At 41.0% G+C, this 21,809-nt stretch overlaps 1 protein-coding gene across 1 annotated transcript; it reads right to left on the bottom strand.

Annotated features, from left to right (window-relative positions):
* Positions 1-8,463: 8,463 nt before the first annotated feature.
* LOC134001891 (nuclear factor 7, brain-like) lies at positions 8,464-20,743 on the bottom strand. Its single transcript, XM_062441087.1, has 9 exons — positions 20,634-20,743; positions 18,772-18,827; positions 14,368-14,436; positions 10,929-11,024; positions 10,576-10,812; positions 10,462-10,484; positions 10,244-10,362; positions 9,968-10,170; positions 8,464-9,204 (listed from the first exon to the last, which is right to left on the bottom strand). Exons 1-9 carry the CDS (start codon positions 20,647-20,649, stop codon positions 8,464-8,466), a joined length of 1,560 nt encoding a protein of 519 aa, XP_062297071.1. The 5' UTR covers positions 20,650-20,743.
* Positions 20,744-21,809: the final 1,066 nt, after the last annotated feature.

Here is a 21,809-nt window from a genome sequence, read left to right as displayed (position 1 = left end):
CTGTAAATTTCACGAAGATCAGACAAAGTTTGTGGTCACATGACCTGCTGTTAGGGGGCGCTATGGAGACCCCTTGCCACATCCACCCCCAATGATGTTGAAATTGAAACGTCGTTACCAGGTGTGACATTTTACGCAGTGCATGTATAAACATCCGACAATGTATGGAGGAGTTATAAGGAGTTGTTTGTTTATACAAACAAACAACAGCCACGCCCACCTGGTATAACGTAGGTAAAATCTGTCATCAAGTTTACATAATCAAGGCCTGAGGATGATATAGTTCCAATCTGAAGTCTGTGGAGTCAAAACTGCAGGAGGAGTTCGTTAAAGTACGAGGCCTGGAAAAATGCACCTGTGGCGGAAAAAATGCACCTGTGATCCAAGATGGCCGACTTCCTGTTGGACTTAGGGTATGGGTCCAAGAGGCTTTTTTGTGCGTCTGGTCATGATATATATGAATCCTAAATTTCGTTCATGTACGTGCATGTAGAAGGCGGGGCTTCAACTTTTAATGTTCTAGGGGGCGCTGTAGAGTCATCTTGGCACCTAAAAAGTTGCAGTTATACCAAAAAATAATATTCGTGAGTGTTGATGAGTGTGTCTAATTTGGTGAGTTTTAGAGTTTGTCAGTACATCCTAAGTGGGAAAAGGCATTAGGGGGCGCTACTGAGCTGTTGGGGCAAAATATTGGGCAAATGTGATATCAGATGAAAGAGCTCATGATTTGAAACCTACGTGGCAGGTTTCATGATTCTGTGAACATCATAAAGTCCTCAAAGCGGTGTTCGAAAAATGAAAATCAGTGCACGCCACGCCGCGTGGTCAACTTCCTGTTTGGTAAAAAAATTCCACAAAATTAATTTCCCAATGATCCGATAAGACCTATGACATATTTAAATTTCATGGCGATCCGAGAGGATTTGTGGTCACATGACCCGACGTTAGGGGGCGCTAGCGAGTCCCCTTACCACGCTTGCGTCCAATCACATTGAATTAAATAAATTTTCACCAGCTGCGACGTGTGTGCAGAATTTCATGAGTTTTCATGTATGTTCAGGCCACCAAAAATGCGATTCATTACACGGCATAAGAGCGTGCTTAATAATAATTAAAACTGCAAGCAGTGTCGAAGGGCCCTCGCACCCCCCCGTTTACCCCCCCAATTGTAACGCCGTACGTGCACGTCGGTGCGTGCGGCGGTCGCAGGGCTGTCAAAACTGGCATGTAGATGTCTTTGCTCCTGTGCCTTTAATTGAACATTGGGTGCAGCGGTTAATGTCTCCACTAGATGGCAGTCTAAGACCACAAATGAGTCTGAGTGACTTCTAAGCAATAAGGAATGTGGGTGAAGGGTCAAAAAATCATTGAGATTGAGCATTTTTGCCTGGATTGCAGACTTCCTGTTGGACTTAGGCTATGGCTCCAAGAGGCTTTTTTGTGCGTCTTTACACGATACATGTGTTTCCCGAATTTGGTTTGTCTACGTCAATCTGAGTGGAGGGGCTTGATTTTTTAAATTTTCTAGGGGGCGCTATTAATCAATTTTTGCGTCGGCCATTTCCGCGCTCCTTAAAATATCAAAGTGTTCTCCGGATCGGACATGATTGCAAGTTTTGGTGAGTTTTGGGGCATGTTTAGGCTGTCAAAAAGGCGTACAACTATAATAATAATAAAAATTATCCAGATTGAAAATTTTAGCCTGGATGGCCGACTTCCTGTTGGACTTAGGGTATGGGTCCAAGAGGCTTTTTTGTGCGTCTGGACATAATACATAGGCCTTGTCGATTTCATTTTTCTATGTCAATGTGGAAGGCGGGGCTTAAACTTTGAAATCTTCAAGGGGGCGCTGTGGAGTCATCTTCTCACTTAAAAATCCCAAACTTTGTCAGTAGTCAATCTGTGTGAATGTTGACGTATGTGTTCAATTTGGTGAGTGTAGGAGTTTGTGAAAATGTACAAAATGGATAAAGGCATTAGGGGGCGCTATTGAGCTGTTGTGCCACGCCCAGGGGCAGTTATGGTCTCAAATTAAAGTGCTCCTGAGTGTGAACCTATGTGGGCAATTTGGTGATTCTGTGAAGACGGGAAAGTCCTTTAAACGCTGTTGGAAAAATGGTAAATTGACGCAGGAAATGCACAATAACCGACTTCCTGTTAGAGCAAAAATTTTGAAAAAAATAATTTGAGGGTTTACCCATGAGTGCTATGAGTCCTGTAAATTTCACTAAGATCAGACAAAGTTTGTGGTCACATGACGTGCTGTTAGGGGGCGCTATGGAGACCCCTTGCCACACCCACCCCCAATGATGTTGAAATTGAAACGGCGTCACCAAGTGTGACATTTCACGTGATGCATGTATAAACATCAGACAATGTATGGAGGAGTTATAAGGAGTTGTTTGTTTATACAAACAAACGACTGCCACGCCCACCTGGTATAACGTAGGTAAAATCTGTCATCAAGTTTACATAATCAAGGTCTGAGGATGATACAGTTCTAATCTGAAGTCTGTGGAGTCAAAACTGCAGGAGGAGTTCGTTAAAGTACGAGGGCTGAAAAAATGCACCTGTGGCGGAAAAAATGCACCTGTGATCCAAGATGGCCGACTTCCTGTTGGACTTAGGGTATGGGTCCAAGAGGCTTTTTTGTGCGTCTGGTCATGATATATATGATTCCTAAATTTCGTTCATGTACGTGCATGTAGAAGGCGGGGCTTCAACTTTTAATGTTCTAGGGGGCGCTGTAGAGTCATTTTGGCACTTAAAAAGTTGCGGTTATACCAAAAAATAATATTCGTGAGTCTTGACAAGTGTGTCCAATTTGGTGAGTTTTAGAGCTTGTCAGTACATGCTAAGTGGGAAAAGGCATTAGGGGGCGCTACTGAGCTGTTGGGCCAAAATATTGGGCAAATGTGGTATCAGATGAAAGAGCTCATGATTTGAAACCTACGTGGCAGGTTTCATGATTCTGTGAACATCATAAAGTCCTCAAAGCGTTGTTCGAAAAATGAAAATCGGTGCACGCCACGCCGCGTGGTCAACTTCCTGTTTGGTAAAAAAATTCCACAAAATTAATTTCCCAATGATCCGATGAGAGCTGTAACATATTTAAATTTCATGCCGATCCGAGAGGATTTGTGGTCACATGACCCGACGTTAGGGGGCGCTAGCGAGTCCCCTTACCACGCTTGCGTCCAATCACGTTAAATTAAATAAATTTTCACCAGCTGCGACGTCTGTGCAGAATTTCATGAGTTTTCATTTTTGTTCAAGCCGCCAAAAATGCGATTCATTACACGGCATAAGAGCGTGCTTAATAATAATAATAATTAAAACTGCAAGCAGTGTCGAAGGGCCCTCGCACCCCCCCGTTTACCCCCTCAATTGTAACGCCGTACGTGCACGTCGGTGCGTGCGGCGGTCGCAGGGCTGTCAAAACTGGCATGTAGATGTCTTTGCTCCTGTGCCTTTAATTGAACATTGTGTGCAGCGGTTAATGTCTCCACTAGATGGCAGTCTAAGACCACAAATGAGTCTGAGTGACTTCTAAGCAATAAGGAATGTGGGTGAAGGGTCAAAAAATCATTAAGATTGAGCATTTTTGCCTGGATGGCAGACTTCCTGTTGGACTTAGGCTATGGCTCCAAGAGGCTTTTTTGTGCGTCTTTACACGATACATGTGTTTCCCGAATTTGGTTTGTCTACGTCAATCTGAGTGGAGGGGCTTGATTTTTTAAATTTTCTAGGGGGCGCTATTAATCCATTTTTGCGTCGGCCATTTCCCCGCTCCTTAAAATATCAAAGTTTTCTCCGGATCGGACATGATTGCAAGTTTTGGTGAGTTTTGGGGCATGTTTAGGCTGTCAAAAAGGCGTACAACTATAATAATAATAAAAATTATCCAGATTGAACATTTTAGCCTGGATGGCCGACTTCCTGTTGGACTTAGGGTATGGGTCCAAGAGGCTTTTTTGTGCGTCTGGACATAATACATAGGCCTTGTCGATTTCATTTTTCTATGTCAATGTGGAAGGCGGGGCTTAAACTTTGAAATCTTCCAGGGGGCGCTGTGGAGTCATCTTCTCACTTAAAAATCCCAAACTTTGTCAGTTGTCAATATGTGTGACTGTTGACGTATGTGTACAATTTGGTGAGTGTAGGAGTTTGGGAAAATGTACAAAATGGATAAAGGCACTAGGGGGCGCTATTGAGCTGTTGTGCCACGCCCAGTGGCAGTTATGGTCTCAAATTAAAGTGCGCCTGAGTGTGAACCTATGTGGGCAATTTGGTGATTCTGTGAAGATGGGAAAGTCCTCTAAACGCAGAGGGAAAAACGGAAAATTGACGCAGGAAATGCACAATAACTCACTTCCTGTTAGAGCGAAAAATTTGAAAAAAATAATTTGAGGGTTTACCCATGAGTGCTATGAGTCCTGTAAATTTCACGAAGATCAGACAAAGTTTGTGGTCACATGACCTGCTGTTAGGGGGCGCTATGGAGACCCCTTGCCACATCCACCCCCAATGATGTTGAAATTGAAACGGCGTCACCAGGTGTGACATTTTACGCAGTGCATGTATAAACATCCGACAATGTATGGAGGAGTTATAAGGAGTTGTTTGTTTATACAAACAAACGACTGCCACGCCCACCTGGTATAACGTAGGTAAAATCTGTCATCAAGTTTACATCATCAAGGTCTGAGGATGATACAGTTCTAATCTCAAGTCTGTGGAGTCAAAACTGCAGGAGGAGTTCGTTAAAGTGCAAGGCCTGGAAATGGGGAAAATGGCGGAAAAAATGCACCTGTGATCCAAGATGGCCGACTTCCTGTTGGACTTAGGGTATGGGTCCAAGAGGCTTTTTTGTGCGTCTGGTCATGATATATATGAATCCTAAATTTCGTTCATGTACGTGCATGTAGAAGGCGGGGCTTCAACTTTTAATGTTCTAGGGGGCGCTGTAGAGTCATTTTGCCACTTAAAAGGTTGCGGTTATATCAAAAAATAATATTCGTGAGTCTTGATGAGTGTGTCCAATTTGGTGAGTTTTAGAGCTTGTCAGTACATGCTAAGTGGGAAAAGGCATTAGGGGGCGCTACTGAGCTGTTGGTGCGAAATATTGGGCAAATGTGGTATCAGATGAAAGAGCTCATGATTTGAAACCTACGTGGCAGGTTTCATGATTCTGTGAACATCGTAAAGTCCTCAAAGCGTTGTTCGAAAAATGAAAATCGGTGCACGCCACGCCGCGTGGGCGACTTCCTGTTTGGTAAAAAAATTCCACAAAATTAATTTCCCAATGATCCGATGAGAGCTGTAACATATTTAAATTTCATGCCGATCCGAGAGGATTTGTGGTCACATGACCCGACGTTAGGGGGCGCTAGCGAGTCCCCTTACCACGCTTGCGTCCAATCACGTTAAATTAAATAAATTTTCACCAGCTGCGACGTTTGTGCAGAATTTCATGAGTTTTCATGCATGTTCAAGCCGCCAAAAATGCGATTCATTACACGGCATAAGAACGTGAATAATAATAATAAGAATCCTGGCAAAAGCAATAGGTCCCTCACTGACTTGTCAGTGCTCGGGCCCTAATAAGAATCTTGGCAAAAACAATAGGTCCCTCACTGACTTGTCAGTGCTCGGGCCCTAATAATAATAAGAATCCTGGCAAAAGCAATAGGTCCCTCACTGACTTGTCAGTGCTCGGGCCCTAATAATTCCAGCAATTACAATAGGTCCCTCACTGACTTGTCAGTGCTCGGGCCCTAATAATTCCGGCAATTACAATAGGTCCCTCACTGACTTGTCAGTGCTCGGGCCCTAATAAGAATCCTGGCAAAAGCAATAGGTCCCTCACTGACTTGTCAGTGCTCGGGCCCTAATAATAAGAATCCTGGCAAAAGCAATAGGTCCCTCACTGACTTGTCAGTGCTCGGGCCCTAATAAAAAAATAAAGGAAATTAAAACTGCAAGCAGTGTCGAAGGGCCCTCGCACCCCCCCGTTTTCCCCCCAACTGTAACGCCGTACGTGCACGCCGGTGCGTGCGGCAGTCGCAGGGCTGTCAAAACTGGCATGTAGATGTCTTTGCTCCTGTGCCTTTAATTGAACATTGTGTGCAGCGGTTAATGTCTCCACTAGATGGCACACTAAGACCACAAATGAGTCTGGGTGACTTCTCAGCACAAAGGAATGTGGGTGAAGGGCCAAAAAAGCGTCAAGATTGAGCATTTTTTCCTGGATGGCCGACTTCCTGTTGGACTTAGGCTATGGGTCCAAGAGGCTTTTTAGTGCGTCTGGACATGATACATGTGTTCACCGAATTTCGTTTGTCTACGTCAATCTGAGTCGAGGGGCTTGATTTTTTAAATTTTCCAGGGGGCGCTATTAATCAATTTTTGCGTCGGCCATTTCCCCGCTCCTTAAAATATCAAAGTTTTCTCCGGATCGGACATGATTGCAAGTTTTGGTGAGTTTTGGGGCATGTTTAGGCTGTCAAAAAGGCGTACAACTATAATAATAATAAAAATGATCCAGATTGAACATTTTAGCCTTGATGGCCGACTTCCTGTTGGACTTAGGGTATGGGTCCAAGAGGCTTTTTTGTGCGTCTGGACATAATACATAGGCCTTGTGGATTTCATTTTTCTATGTCAATGTGGAAGGCGGGGCTTAAACTTTGAAATCTTCCAGGGGGCGCTGTGGAGTCATCTTCGCACTTAAAAATCCCAAACTTTGTCAGTAGTCAATATGTGTGACTGTTGACGTATGTGTACAATTTGGTGAGTGTAGGAGTTTGGAAAAATGTACAAAATGGATAAAGGCATTAGGGGGCGCTATTGAGCTGTTGTGCCACGCCCAGGGGCAGTTATGGTCTCAAATTAAAGTACTCCTGAGTGTGAACCTATGTGGGCAATTTGGTGATTCTGTGAAGACGGGAAAGTCCTTTAAACGCTGTTGGAAAAATGGTAAATTGACGCAGGAAATGCAAAATAACTCACTTCCTGTTTGAGTGAAAAATTTGAAAAAATTAATTTGGGGGTTTACCCATAAGTGCTATGAGTCCTGTAAATTTCACGAAGATCAGACAACGTTTTTGGTCACATGACCTGCTGTTAGGGGGCGCTATGGAGACCTCTTGCCACACCCACCCCCAATGATGTTGAAATTGAAACGGCGTTACCAGGTGTGACATTTTACGCAGTGCATGTATTAACATCCGACAATGTATGGAAGAGTTATAAGGAGTTGTTTGTTTATACAAACAAACAACAGCCACGCCCACCTGGTATAACGTAGGAAAAATCTGTCATCAAGTTTACATAATCAAGGCCTGAGGATGATATAGTTCCAATCTGAAGTCTGTGGAGTCAAAACTGCAGGAGGAGTGCGTTAAAGTACGAGGCCTGGAAAAATGCACCTGTGGCGGAAAAAATGCACCTGTGATCCAAGATGGCCGACTTCCTGTTGGACTTAGGGTATGGGTCCAAGAGGCTTTTTTGTGCGTCTGGTCATGATATATATGAATCCTAAATTTCGTTCATGTACGTGCATGTAGAAGGCGGGGCTTCAACTTTTAATGTTCTAGGGGGCGCTGTAGAGTCATTTTGGCACTTAAAAGGTTGCGGTTATACCAAAAAATAATATTCATGAGTCTTGATGAGTGTGTCCAATTTGGTGAGTTTTAGAGCTTGTCAGTACATGCTAAGTGGGAAAAGGCATTAGGGGGCGCTACTGAGCTGTTGGGGCAAAATATTGGGCAAATGTGGTATCAGATGAAAGAGCTCATGATTTGAAACCTACGTGGCAGGTTTCATGATTCTGTGAACATCATAAAGTCCTCAAAGCGGTGTTCGAAAAATTAAAATCGGTGCACGCCACGCCGCGTGCACAACTTCCTGTTTGGTAAAAAAATTCCACAAAATTAATTTCCCAATGATCCGATGAGAGCTGTAACATATTTAAATTTCATGGCGATCCGAGAGGATTTGTAGTCACATGACCCGACGTTAGGGGGCGCTAGCGAGTCCCCTTACCACGCTTGCGTCCAATCACATTGAATTAAATAAATTTTCACCAGCTGCGACGTGTGTGCAGAATTTCATGAGTTTTCATGTATGTTCAGGCCACCAAAAATGCGATTCATTACACGGCATAAGAGCGTGCTTAATAATAATAATAAGAATCCTGGCAAAAGCAATAGGTCCCTCACTGACTTGTCAGTGCTCGGGCCCTAATAATAAGAATCCTGGCAAAAGCAATAGGTCCCTCACTGACTTGTCAGTGCTCGGGCCCTAATAATAATAAGAATCCTGGCAAAAGCAATAGGTCCCTCACTGACTTGTCAGTGCTCGGGCCCTAATAAAGAAAAGGGATACAGTTGCTAAGTTTGAACAAAATATGTTTTGACTAGAAGCTTTTGTTATTTATCACAAGAATAATGATTTCAGTGATCAACAGGATTGATCTGGATTTCTTGGCGGTTTGCAGGATTCATTTTTGATGATGTTTAGGGCTCGGTTCAGTGAAACATGGTAGGTCACATTAAACCTGGGCTTCCTGGTTGGCTGTTTTTTAACAGCAGGTTTGTTGCCTGATGTCTTTTCTCCTCCAGCAGATTTAGTTTTGAGCTTCTGCTTACAGGTGGGGCTCTCAGGTTTGGTGTTTTTCTCCTCACTCTTAGAATGAACTGATAGGTTTTTGTCTTCTGCCACATGTAGGTAATCTAACGTCTTTTTGTTGTTGTTTGTAACTGAAGTGATGATTCTTTCTTCAGCGGAGGATTCACTTTCCTGACTCTCTTTAGGGCCAGTGTCTTCAACAGGGATGTGATATGACTCCATGCTGACGTTCACTCTCGCTGCCAACACAGCAAGGCCCCCGCACGCAGATATGGTCTCCAAGTATGGGTACACCTTTTCAACAAAGCGATGTCTAAACGTGAACAGATGTATGTGAGTATCACTGTTCATGAATTCCAGCTTCTCTTCATCCCAGTCCAGCCTCACTCGGACTCTCTTTAGGTGGTGTGACTTGTCCAGGTGAAGGATCTGAGAGGGAGTGGTGAGAGCTCGATACTCGCCGTCCCGCAGGCTGATACACCAGAGCCCTGCCTCTGGACATGCCTCGAACTCTTCTCCTCTGGACACTGAGTGAGTAGCAACACCGACTGTCCAGTTAACGGTGTCACCAACCTGTTGAAATCAATAGTGAATATTTAGACAAATGGGAAGGAAGAGATAATTCATGAAAAGCATGTATCTCAAGTTATTCACAATATGCAGTATGTGAACATACTAGAGCCCAAACAATACTGAGATTGAGGCTGACACCTACATAAATTATTGAGGGTAAATAAAATCAATATATGGGCTGATATTTGTTCATGTACAGACAAAAATGTGAGGCACAACACATATTTTGGAAATTTTGGCAAGTTCCATAAATTTGATTCATTCTGATAGATAAGGCAGGATATTTAACATCACAATTAACTTTTATTATTTATCAATGACTGTAGCAGTCAATTTAAAGACTAACTCTCTATATATAAACCACAACTCAACATAAACATATTTATAGAGCTGCAAAGGTTAATCGATGAATTGATTAGTTCATCAACTCAAAACTAATCCACAACTTTTGATAATCAATTAATTTTTTCAGATATTTTTATGGAAAAATGCCAAATGTTCTTTGGTTCATACTTTTCAAATGTGACAATTTGCTGTTTTTTTATGGTCATGTATGACATATGTGAATTGAGTATCTTTAGTCAAAAAAACAAGTAAATTGAAGACAAAATCATGATCTCTAAGAAATTTTAAATGCAATTTCAATTTCATAAACTAAATGATGAATTTAGAAAATAATCTGCAGATTAATCAATAATGAAAAGTATTATTATCTGCATATTTACGTATTTATCTTGAATCCAGTAAATGCAAATGTAATTACCTCAATATCCCAACAGTGTACCCCGGAGTTGTAGCCTTCTTTTGCCAGGATGCAGGAGTAAGGGTGAAAACGTTCTGGGTTGGCTGGGATACTTTGATTCTCTTCATGCCCCAGTGAGGGTTCAGGAGAAATCTGGACACTGTTCAGTCCAGTAGACACTCTCAGGGACTTGCCAGCTGTTCTTGGGTCCAGTGTCACTGGAGCTGGAAGAAACATAGGAGTTAGAGAGACAGAAAGTGGGAGTTGAGAGCAGCACAAAACATTCATAAAACTGACTGTAGGTGGCGATGTGTTTCATCTTGTCCCAGACAGCATACTGGATGTTTCCCAGATGTTTAGCCACATTTAGTAGAAGTCTGCAAATCTTCATTGGCTCTCTGTGACCTGTCTGAGTGCTGCAGTGGACAAATATAGACACACAAACAGTTACACAGATGTATTTTTATCTGAACAGTATGTGCTTGTGTGTTTTAATGCCCAGAAATGTCATATACCTTTTTCCTTCGTCTTGGTATTGCTGCAATAAAATAGTTTGTGTTTTTAATGTTTCAAATACAAGCACCTATACCTATTCATGGACTAACTTTATAACATTTGATAGATGTTACCTGTAAAAATGTAACCCCATCTCCATCTGCATCTAGCTCCTCTTCAATCAGCTGGATCTTGTTTCCCAGAGATTTTATCATCTGACTGATTCTGTTCGTCCTTTCATGCAACTCTCTCTTCTTCTCCTCCTGTTCCTTCTTGAGTGCAAGTATCCTGGCTTCTTCCTCCTCTCGCAAAAACCGGTGAAGTCTCTCAAACTCCTTTTTCATCTGTTCCTCTGTCAGTTTGATCTCAGCCTTTACAGAATGTAAAAATAAAGGTTAGTGTGAGGAAAGCAGAAGAACATGTTTCTATCAATGAATCTGAACATTTCTGGTTGATTTTAAGGTGATTTTGAGAGATGCAGTTCCACCTGGTTGTGTTTTGCAGAATGGTTACAGGTCTGTGCAGCTTTCTCATATTGAATCATCTTCTTCCTCAATCCGTTTACAGATGTTCTGAGCTCCTCCTAGTGACCAACAGGAGAATTACTGCTAAACAATTTTGTTATTTGTAAATGGCCGTAATGCACTTGCTTAGTATGAAATTCAAACAAAATTAGGCTGATACACGTCAGGTCAGTTTAATAGCCTCAAATCACAAAATTGTGTCATTTTACAATCTGTACAACATATATACAGCTTGTAAACTCAGGCATGTCTATACCACATGCAGACATATAATTACACTACATGCTATGTACATGTGTATTTATACATGAGATATATACCAGCAAAGACCATATTTACAGTAACCTAACACACCCATCAGCTCCACAAATTATTCTAAGCATTTTGATGTGTGTGTCAAAGGTATGTCTTTAGATTTCCAAACATATGTGACATGATAGCACCCGTAATTGCCAGCTTAGTTTTCAGCTTGGCGCCTCTCAAAAACTCACTCTTCATTCTGCATGAATAGACAAATCTATGATTAACACAAGGGGGCATCTGTTTGGGCAGGGAAATGAATATTTACTGGAGATGAAAAAATGCTTGACTGCCTCCTTGTTTAGATATGCTCTTGCTGTGGTCACAGGAAGTATGTTAATGAAAAAGTATGAAAGACACTTATGAGAGGGCTCCCTTAGTCTCAGTGAAAAAATAAGGTTAAAATGATTTTGGAAGGGCCTGTGCCTTTGAGAGCTCTGCTGTAATTTGGCATCTACTGTTTGGTTTGGCTTTGTGGCAGCGGGGTGACTGTAACTGGAAAACCAGCATTCAACCACTCTTGATGGCAGTCAACAGTGAATTTGTTGCCAGCTTCTCTCCGAACCCTTAGAAAGATATTTTATTGCATTCAGTGGAAGAATTTTTTTTGGAGTGGCTCCCAACCATTGGGTGAGGATCCCCGTGTTTTTCTTATGTGTAATGATTTCCTTTTTTCTTGTGAAATACAGATATTGATCAATCAAGACTTCTAAAAATATTAAAATTAAAATATTAGAGAAGGAAAATCACTTTGGTTCCACTGCTCATGACTCAAGAACCAATAAACCTATGAGGGGGATCACACAGAAACCCTGCTTTGTTTTAAGGGGTCATAAGCCAAAAAAAGATTAGGATCCAATGTTTTACTTAAAGATCTACAGAAAACAAGAATAGCCATGCTTGCAATCATTGTTTTACTGCTATTATCTAAAGCTAATTGATCCATTATTATGAGAAAACAAAAGGTCTGACCATTCTACTATTTGGAATACCAGGCTGAGAAATCATATTTTCTTGAATGCCTAACACTATGTATTCTTTATTTTCAAGCCATGGATTTGCTACATCTAATTGACAACAGACGTAGGAAAGCCAAAATGAATAATCCATTTTATGTGAAAAAATAATTAAAAACCTCAGGATATTAAATAAATAAACCCTAACCATTCACTGCATAGTATACTCCACTGACTATCAGTTCAGTATCATTTCAGTTTACACCACTAACAACTAAGATGCCTTTATCATATCAATAATAATAAACCTTGTGAAAAACACATATTAGTCTAAGTACTGTGTTAGTACGAAAGATTCTGCAATGTATTCTGACTTCCGGCTTCAGAACTGTGTAGTTAGTGAGATGTGCAACCGCTGAGTGCGTATCTCTTCAAACTACGTCTTTGAGTGCTCTTTGTGACAGCAATTTTGTAATTACTATTATGAGTGCACTATTATAGATGTGATCATGATCTTGAGATAATAGCATTAAAAAACTAATTGCAAGCATGGCCATTCTCAGCTTCTGTAAAGATCCCCTCCAGACTCCACATGATAAGTTGTGTCTGACGTGTTTTTCTCCTTCTACCTTATTAAAAATCTATAAATATGCAAATATGTTTCATTACTGTTGGTTACAACACGTCTCCTCCCTCACTGTAAAGTTCATTCTTGGTGTTTGTGCACTGCAGGATTCAAGTTTCAACATCACAACACATCATACTGAAAAACGATTGGCTTCCAAGTCGTTGTGATGTCACAAATCGTAGGTACACACTTAAAACACAGATTTAAAATGAGCATAGACAAACTTTCCACTTTAAGCAGATTAACATAAAAAAAAGCCTTAAAATTTTAAACTGTGCATACATTAGTGAATGCTAAACAAACAACTGAAATGAAAAGAAGAACAATTCTTTTTTTTAATGGATGAGGACTTTAAGTAAAAATAGCAACACAATACTGTTAAAATCAACACAATGTGCATGTATAAATTTTACTTACATTATATAGAAATGTAATATTAAAGAAGTAGCTGAGCTAATAGATAATAAACACTTATCCCTTTATAGCGATTCAGCATTGTATAACCTTTTTCTTTTCCTTCAAGACCAAGAAAACATGTTGATTGATTGATTGATTGATTTTTTTATTCATAAATATACTATATACATATATAAAACTACTCTCGCAAATACATATGTTCAATGTAGAAATTGCTTTCATTACAAACCTAATGTTGTGGAGTCTTATAATCTTATAATTGCAGTACCTGATAGCTGATTCCTACCTTGCAGTCAGTTGCAGCCTCAGTTAAGAGGTAAACTCTGTGTCCTTCATGGCTTACAGCTGTACATTGTTTACATAAAGGCTCCAGGTCATCCAAACAGAACATACACAATCTCTGTTCATGCTCCTCACAATGCTCTAAAGAGTCAAGTGTCCATGCAGGCGAGGCAAGGCCTTCAGCATCGTCTCCGGGAGGGGAGACGGGAAGAGAGGATCCGCAGTCCATGGAGGAGCTACTGGTGGTGGGAGCCTCCAGATATGAAGCTAGTTTGGTTTCTCTGGCTGTGGTGGTTAGACTAACACTAATAAAAAAGAGGGAACATGGGAGGGGGAGGATCAGTGTGTCCGTGTGTTCTGGTATTAGTGTTGCATGTGCAGTTGGCATCTTCTATCTTAATGAGAGGCCCAGGTTCTTGCTGTATCTGTGTACAGCATGTGCGGCACTTAAGTTAGATCTGCTTACGGCTTCCATCTCAGACTTGAATGTTAGCCAATGTGCCTGTACCAGATGAAGTCATACATCACCCTGCAGTGGCAGTTTGACTATGATGACCGTGATTTATAGCATATTCTCGTAGCCTGTGGTCAAATTCATTTCTGCGTCTTTGCTTGTCATTCTTACTACTTTGCCCATTTTCCCCTATAGGAATGTGACACTGAATAGCATACTTTACAAAATAAGGTGTTTCTGACAATGTTTTTTGATTTACTTGTATGCAATGTGCACAATTTCATTTCAGTTTACACCTGTAGAATCAACCAGCTTTAAGTCATCATTATATATACATGTATGCTCATTTTACTGGGTTCAATCACCTGTGGCCTGCTAGTTTCCTCGTAAAAATGACCGAGTCCAGACCTGCTGTGGTGCTGTGTTGAGACCTTCTGAGAATGAAGCAAGCACAACAAAAAATCAAATTCAGGGCTAAGTAAAGTAGAGAGTGAGAATGTCTGTAAGTCTGTCATTTTGAAGACATACAGTACATACAGTTCTTCATGTACAGCGTGCTGAGCCTGAGGTATGTTAAGTGGATCCAGTTTCGTTGCCCTTTAAGAATCTGAGCTTCTCAAATCCTGAGCACATTTTGAACAGATCAGCTTTGACAGCTGATTCAGATTTTGCTTTTCTAACATGCAATTAGTGATTGGTGTGATCACATGAAACCAGTTCATTCTCAATTTGCAACAGGTCAGGGGGGCACATACTAATGCTGCTATTAGCATGTTCCTTGCACCAACTTTTAAAACCCCTTCCTCCAAAACGCACAGCCTAAAAGATATCAGCCTAAAATGTGTGACAGTTTAGTAGAGAACGGTGATATTACTGTGATGCTGATGTTTAAAGACATTCAGCTCACATCTCAAGGCAGACAGATATGACCTTCAGTATATGTCCATGCACCATTAATCACAGCGATAACAGGCTAAAACGTACATGAATACTAATACTGGCACCCGTGAGCATGACTTCAAAATGTCTCTGCATGTGATCTCCATAATGTTTCTGTAGAGTTTCTCTCTCACCTCCAATAATCCTGACAGCTACCTCTCTCTCTCCAAAATTGCTCAGTTGAAAATGATGACTACGTGCAGTGAAGTTAAAGGCTTTATTCTCAAGCTTTTAACAGAAGCTCATTTACTGAGGCAAATCATTTCCCCTCTTGACTGTAGGGCTCTGTCACCAGTTTGGTCAATTACAGCAGCTGATTCTTGGTTGTGCCACTTGACATTAGTCAGATTATGCCCAGATAATGGATTTTGTGGCTTGAGTCCAAAGTGGTGAGGGAGTAAATCACTGCAAATTCCCCTATGCTCTCTTTCACCACACCCACATTTTAAAGTCTGTGACAGTTCACACAACCCACCTGACCTGACAGATGTGAAAGCTGTAATGGGGGTTGTGTGCAATGAGGCAAGATGGTGAAAGACAGGAGGGGGAAACTGATTTTAAAAAGCTGGAGGGTGCTTTTGTGGTTTTAGCAGGATATCCTCTACCGCTAATCTGCAATGACAATAACCCACATTTGACTGTACAATACTGCTTTTATTATTTGTCTGGTCTGTGGTTTCCCTAAATTCTGTAAATTCGATACTGTGTTGCAGATGTATTAGAAGCTGATGATGTGACTATGATTACCAAACAGATGAAATTCTGAGAAAAGTCTTCACTCCCTCTTTTCCACATCCAGATCCCATTGTTTAACATTGCTGTAAATAAACTAGAGTATGACGGTATTGGGGGAAAAGGGAGAGGGGCGGGGGAGTGGGTGTCAGTTGTTTTGCCACGTTTGTCTTAAGTATTGACTGTCAACATAAGATAATTTCATTGAGTCTATCACAGCGAAATGACGTGTGAGTGAAGGAAGAGGTGGAGAAAGAGTGATAAAAAAGGGGGAGGACAAACATTTAGGTACCACAGATTAGAATGACAGGTGACAGTGAGACAGAAGAACAGGAGGGAAACAAACTGGGGAAAGAGATTGGTGAAAGGAGAAAAAAAAGGGAGAATGGGAGCGAAGTTCACCTGTGGCCTAAACTCCAAAGAGCACAGATACATCTCAGGTAAGCCTGTAGAAAACTGATGTATTTAAAGAGTTCTTATTCTAACAAGCCATTCACATTTGAATATTTTTAAATTATTGCACTGTTCATCTCACCTTTAATAAGATACACAATGTCATGAATGATGTTCGTATGGTACTGAGAGGTCCAAACTCAGCTCCATTGTTTATATATTTCTTCTTAAACAAAACTTATTTATGACCTTTTCCTTATATTCCCGTCTCTTTGTGTCCAGCACCCTTTTAACCTCACACGCTATCCTCTGTCATTCATGCTCAACAGCATCTAATGCCGCTATTTACCAAACACCCATGAGTTCATAGACACACACAAACACACACACACACACACACACACACACACACACACACACACACACACACACACACACACACACACACACAAGCTGTATATGTTTGTCAGATATTCCTAAACCAACTTTAAGTGCAAACTGAGTTAAAATACAGCTGAGTTATATAATGCCTGTGCTCATTTGTATATTCTCTTTTTTTTCTTTTGAGGGATAAACACCATTCCTCCAAAGGATAATCCTTAATTTTGGTTTTGTAATGACTGTGATGAGAGCACTGTCTAACACATCACTCTAAAATCTCCCATTGGTGAACCCAGGTTCAGACTGTCTTAAAACAATAATCAGGTGTCCATATAAACATTGAAACAGGTTTTGCTCACTGTAATCAGTCCTACTGTTCATACTGACCATTGGAAGATGCCCTCCAAATGTGTTTTACAATGTAAATGATGGGGGGTATTTAAACATGTATCTGAGGCTAATATGAGGCTTCAGCTGTCTGAGTTAGTAAAGTGGATATCTTCTACAGGTACAGTCTTGTTAGTAAACTTCCCTCTTTGTGCCTCGACAGTGTTTCCTGTTGTGCTGCAGTGGAAGAATTGTAACAAAAAGAGAGAATTTTGCTCTGAAAAGACAGTAACTTTGGAAGATATCCACTTGATTTGACTAATTTGGATGGGTGAAGCCTCATATTGGCTTCAAATAACTATAAAATACACTTTCATATGAAAGGAGGGCTATGAGTTTTGTCCCCGATTTTCATTTCATTTTCATAATCAGTGAGCCTCTCAGTGACCCCTGATGCCCTGCTAGAAAGTATCTCTCTTTTTCCTTCGTCACGCGATTTAAGTTTTGGCCTGTAATGGGTACTACATTGCTGAAATCTAATCTTTCTATTTTGTGGCCTTACTGAATGGACAGAGCACATTGCCGACATCATGGAGAAGTTGGCTCCGCTCTATCGTCATCATCTCTGCTCAAATCTACTGACCCACATGAGGAACAAACATATAGAGCCCACCGAACCCCGACCTCTGATTCAGTGTCCTGTAAGAATATCACACCAACATTTTTACATTTTTCAGTGAACGTTTACAGAAACTCATAACATATCGATATTGAGTGTTGCTGGTGCTCAAAGTGACTCAAACTTGGACCCTGTACTGCAGGATGTTGTTGCCCATGCTGAGATTATGTTGGAGGGGACACTGCCTCAATACCTGGAAGGGATCTGGACACATCACCACCTACAGGTCACCAACAGCTTTACAGTTGAGAGCCGTGACACCAAAGAGGTATCAACAGAAATCCACGACCAAATCTATCCAATCTACTGTGTGCTTTTTTGTGTGCATGTGTATATGTACATTTGTGCTACTTATGCTCCAGGTATTTGAAGGTGGTTGGGGGTGTAAGACGGAGCTGGTGCTTTCTGGCTGTCAGATCTGCACCTCCATACAGGAGCATCGTAAGTTAGTGGACGACATGTGCCAACACATCACAGGTATGCTATTCAGTTCACCTTATATCTGTTGGCCTCAGGCAGGTAGTAAGTAGGTTTCCATTGTTCTGTTTTGTTTAAAACAAATACACTTTAATGTGTGATGTCTGTGTCTTTGTGTGCATGCATGCTTCAGGGAAATCCGATGGTAAATTGGCATGTTGGGATTGCCCTACAGCCTTCCCTGTCTTCATCCAGCACCCTTACTGTGCCCCTGTGTGTCTGGCCACCGCATCATTCCACGAACAGACACAGTGGGCCAACATACTACGAGCTGCAACACAACATCAGAGCTCAGGTGAAATCCTCATATCACTGTTTCCAATTATATCCCTTTCAAACGTATTATTTTCCCATCCGTTCCCTTGGTTATTAATTGTTTTCCTAATAAGATTGTCTTTTGCCGGTTAGGACTGCCCCTGGATTCACCAGAGTCCAGGGCCTTCTTGGATGCTGTGTGGACCCTGAAGAGGCTCAGAGGAAACAGTCAAGCAATGGTCCATTTGATAAGCAACGAGGAAGAGGTGAGCGAAAATGAGGCAAGAGGTCTGATGTCTGTTCTGGAATGTGTCATGGAATGAGGCTGCACTCTTTTGCCCATTTTAAGAACTCAACCTCCATCATAGCATTTTTCATCATGGCATCAGACAAGAGGTTTGGCATTTTAACCTAATTGTGTTGTACACTGTCATGGAATAGTCTATGATTGTTGTGTGCAGTATTATTTCTCTGTCTTCTGATCTCAGTTATTGTCTACCATCTGTTTTTTTTTTTACTGTGTCTTTTGTCTCTCTCTGTCATTCAGGTGTTGGTGAGCATTGTGATGGAAGAAGTGATGTCCTACCTCAAGGAGGAAGTATATCAAAGGATCATTGTGCATCACAGTAGGAGGAAGCAAGCCTGGATCAAAGTAATAAAAAATATATCATTTAAAATATGATAGGATTTGATACACATAATACACATCTTCACATTCAACATATGCGTTTGAGCGAAATCAAACTTAAATCACTAAACCTCTTAGTTAGCCAGTCAGAATAGCTCACAAATCCAACGTAGCGGATCAAATCTGGTTTTGACAGTTTATTAATATCCATATCTATTCAACTGTTTAAACACCATCCATGGCAAACCCCAATGAGCATCTCTCAAAAATGGAACATTGAGAAATATCCAACCTGTCCTCTTTCTTTTTATGATCCACATTATATGCTCAAAATCTTTTATCTTAAATCTCTTAGCTCAGTTACGTTATCACGTTTTTTTCTGCTTGTTTCTCTTAAAATAACCTCACATGTGCAGAAATAAGTCTCAATGTACACACATTTTATATAAAGCAATATCCCACAATTACAACATGAAATACATAATTCCACGAACCACAACAGAATGATCTCATTCAATTCTTAGTCATGTAATAATTAGCGCAAAATAAACTCTAATGTTTTTTTTCTATTTCCTTATATTTACACTCTCAAAATATGTGTGTGTGTGTGTGTGTGTGTGTGTGTGTGTGTTTCTGTCAGTTGCTGTCGGAAGTCTATAGGATGGCAAGACAGCAGGTAAAAGCTGCAATGGCAGTTCTGAGGAGAGAGCTTTCACTTTATCGTTCTGATGTGGAGAGGCAGATCTCTGTAAAGCTGCAAGAGGCCGGTCTGCTGCAAGACCACATCGCCCACACAATCACAGGTGTGTGTGTGTGTCTGTCTGTGCCAGAAGAGGTCAAATGACACCGTGTTCACAATCCTTGTTTTTTTTTCTAACCTTAGAGGACCTGTGTGAACCGATGTTACAGTCTCTTCTACAAACAATCATCCCAAGACTCGACCGCACTCTGCAGGAAGTGGCCACACCCATCTGTGATGGATTTGCGTCTACCTGGCAATACTTCCTAGTGACCTGTGATGACATCATAGAGCTGGGATCCAAAAGCTCATCAGTGAAAGATATCAAAAAAGAGGTGATCGCCCAGTTGCATTTTTTCAGATATTCATTTGTTGCTCTTTACAAGCTGCTAATATTGATGTTCTTATACATTTTAGTGACGACATTGCTTATTAAAAGCAGGTAGAGCGAGAATATCTGATCAAAATGTTCCTGAGGCATCAGGAAAAGTATTTTTTAATATTTCCTTTCGACCACTTCATTATCTTACTGGCAGAAGCTATGTGATGGAATGTGTGTAGGTGTCTTGAGGCATGAAATATTTTAATGGAGGTTGTGTGTTATGCTTCTTTTAAAACATTAAAATGTAATTTATTAAGATTAATTTATGAAAATACATGTGGACACCTCAACTATCTTCTACTGAATCAGTTTGAAATACGTAATCTGTTCGCAATGTTTTTACAATAACTCACAGGCTTGGATTTAAAGAATAATACATCTGTGACCTGATGAAACTTGCTGCTCAATCACAATACATTATAAAGTAAAATTTAAGCCTGATCTAATGCTTTGTTATGACATCGTACATGTTTTTATCCTAGGTGCTGACACCTTTGGGTGGTCTTGGACCAGGTGATGGCAGAATGTGGCAGTGCTTGAACAAGCTGGAGTTAAGCCTGGAGGGGCGTGCTTGGCTCCAGGAGACATGGGGAGTGCACAGTGGAACCTGGAAACCTTTGGTAGTCAAAGCTCAGAGCGCTCTCTACAAAGTAATTAATAAACATGCTCATGTACCTAGTTAAGTAAGGTAAAAAATACCTTCTTTTTTTACCATGCTGTCTTTCACATCCCTCCACTCTTCTCTCTCTGTCTGTCAGGTGGTCGACGTATGTGCTGTGATGTTCTGGAGGATGGTCTCAAGATATCCATGCTTCTCTCTCAATTCCTCTGAGCTCGTGGATGTGCTGTGCAGGGTCAAAGACAGAGTGGTCAAGGTGTGTCAGATAAAAAGCATTTCTTTCATTCACAGAGTTTGTAAAAATGACAAATTGAACTACAAACAAATACATATTTCTCTGTTTGTAACCATCTCTGTCTCACACGCATACAATGCAAACAAATACAGCACCTAGACACAGAACTGTTGGCTCTTCGCTCTCAGTTAATTCTTGAGATGATCCTGCACATAACACTGCCAGCATTTGTGCACAGTGTGGGGGAAAAGGTAGGTGTCTTTATATCGTCACATGTGAATGTTTATCTAATATATATTTTGGTCTTCATTTGTACAGTAACTTACCTTGATTTTAGGATCTGTCCCGTTATGATGGCATCATCAGCTCAGAACAAGCCATCTTCATTCATCCTGACATAATCCTCCGCTCCATCTTGAGAGACAACCTGTCCTATTACATCCAGTCAGGTAGGATTAAGTATTTAATGTTCATCCCCACATTAAAAAACCCTGTAGAATGATTAGTCCTCAGTTAATATGGGCCTTTGTCAATTGTGTAATTTGTTTGTTACATTTTCTCTTATATTGCAATATCAAGGTTATTTAATTCCAAATTTTGTGCGGGTATGTGTTTTCCTGCAGCGATGAAGTACTCCCTGCCACAGCAGTTTGTGCCTCTTTCTGTCAGCCCCAGCAGTACCTGCAGCTCCAGCTTTGTTTTCTCCAAGCCAATGTACCATGAACTGCTGCCTTCTGATGAGTGCCAGCACTATCTGTGCCAAACCTCTGACGGCTCTGCCTCAGAATATGAAACACTCACGCCGAGCACTATGTCAAACCGGAATGACACTTTGGCCAACTTGGAAAACTTAGAAAACATCACTCCCTCTGTGTTTGATGGAGGTGAATACATCCATCTCATTGAGCCATGACTGAATTGTAGCACAACACAAAAGGGTTGTGTAATGTTGACAACTGGGTAAAGACTTCCAGATGATACAGATATATCTGTATTTTTATGTCTGATAATTTAGATCTTG

The sequence above is a fragment of the Scomber scombrus genome, chromosome 2, assembly GCF_963691925.1.
Source record: "Scomber scombrus chromosome 2, fScoSco1.1, whole genome shotgun sequence".
In the NCBI taxonomy this organism is placed as follows: Eukaryota; Metazoa; Chordata; class Actinopteri; order Scombriformes; family Scombridae; genus Scomber; species Scomber scombrus.
This window is presented reverse-complemented; position numbering and strand designations above follow the sequence as displayed.

What these genes read in the sequence shown, in the direction of transcription:
- LOC134001891 (XM_062441087.1), bottom strand. An exon ending in ATTCTGCAAAACACAACCAG is followed by an intron (nt 10,813 to 10,928) that starts GTGGAACTGCAT and finishes CATTCTGTAAAG; the next exon opens with GCTGAGATCAAACTGACAGA. An exon ending in TACACTGTTGGGATATTGAG is followed by an intron (nt 9,205 to 9,967) that starts GTAATTACATTT and finishes TGATTTCAACAG; the next exon opens with GTTGGTGACACCGTTAACTG.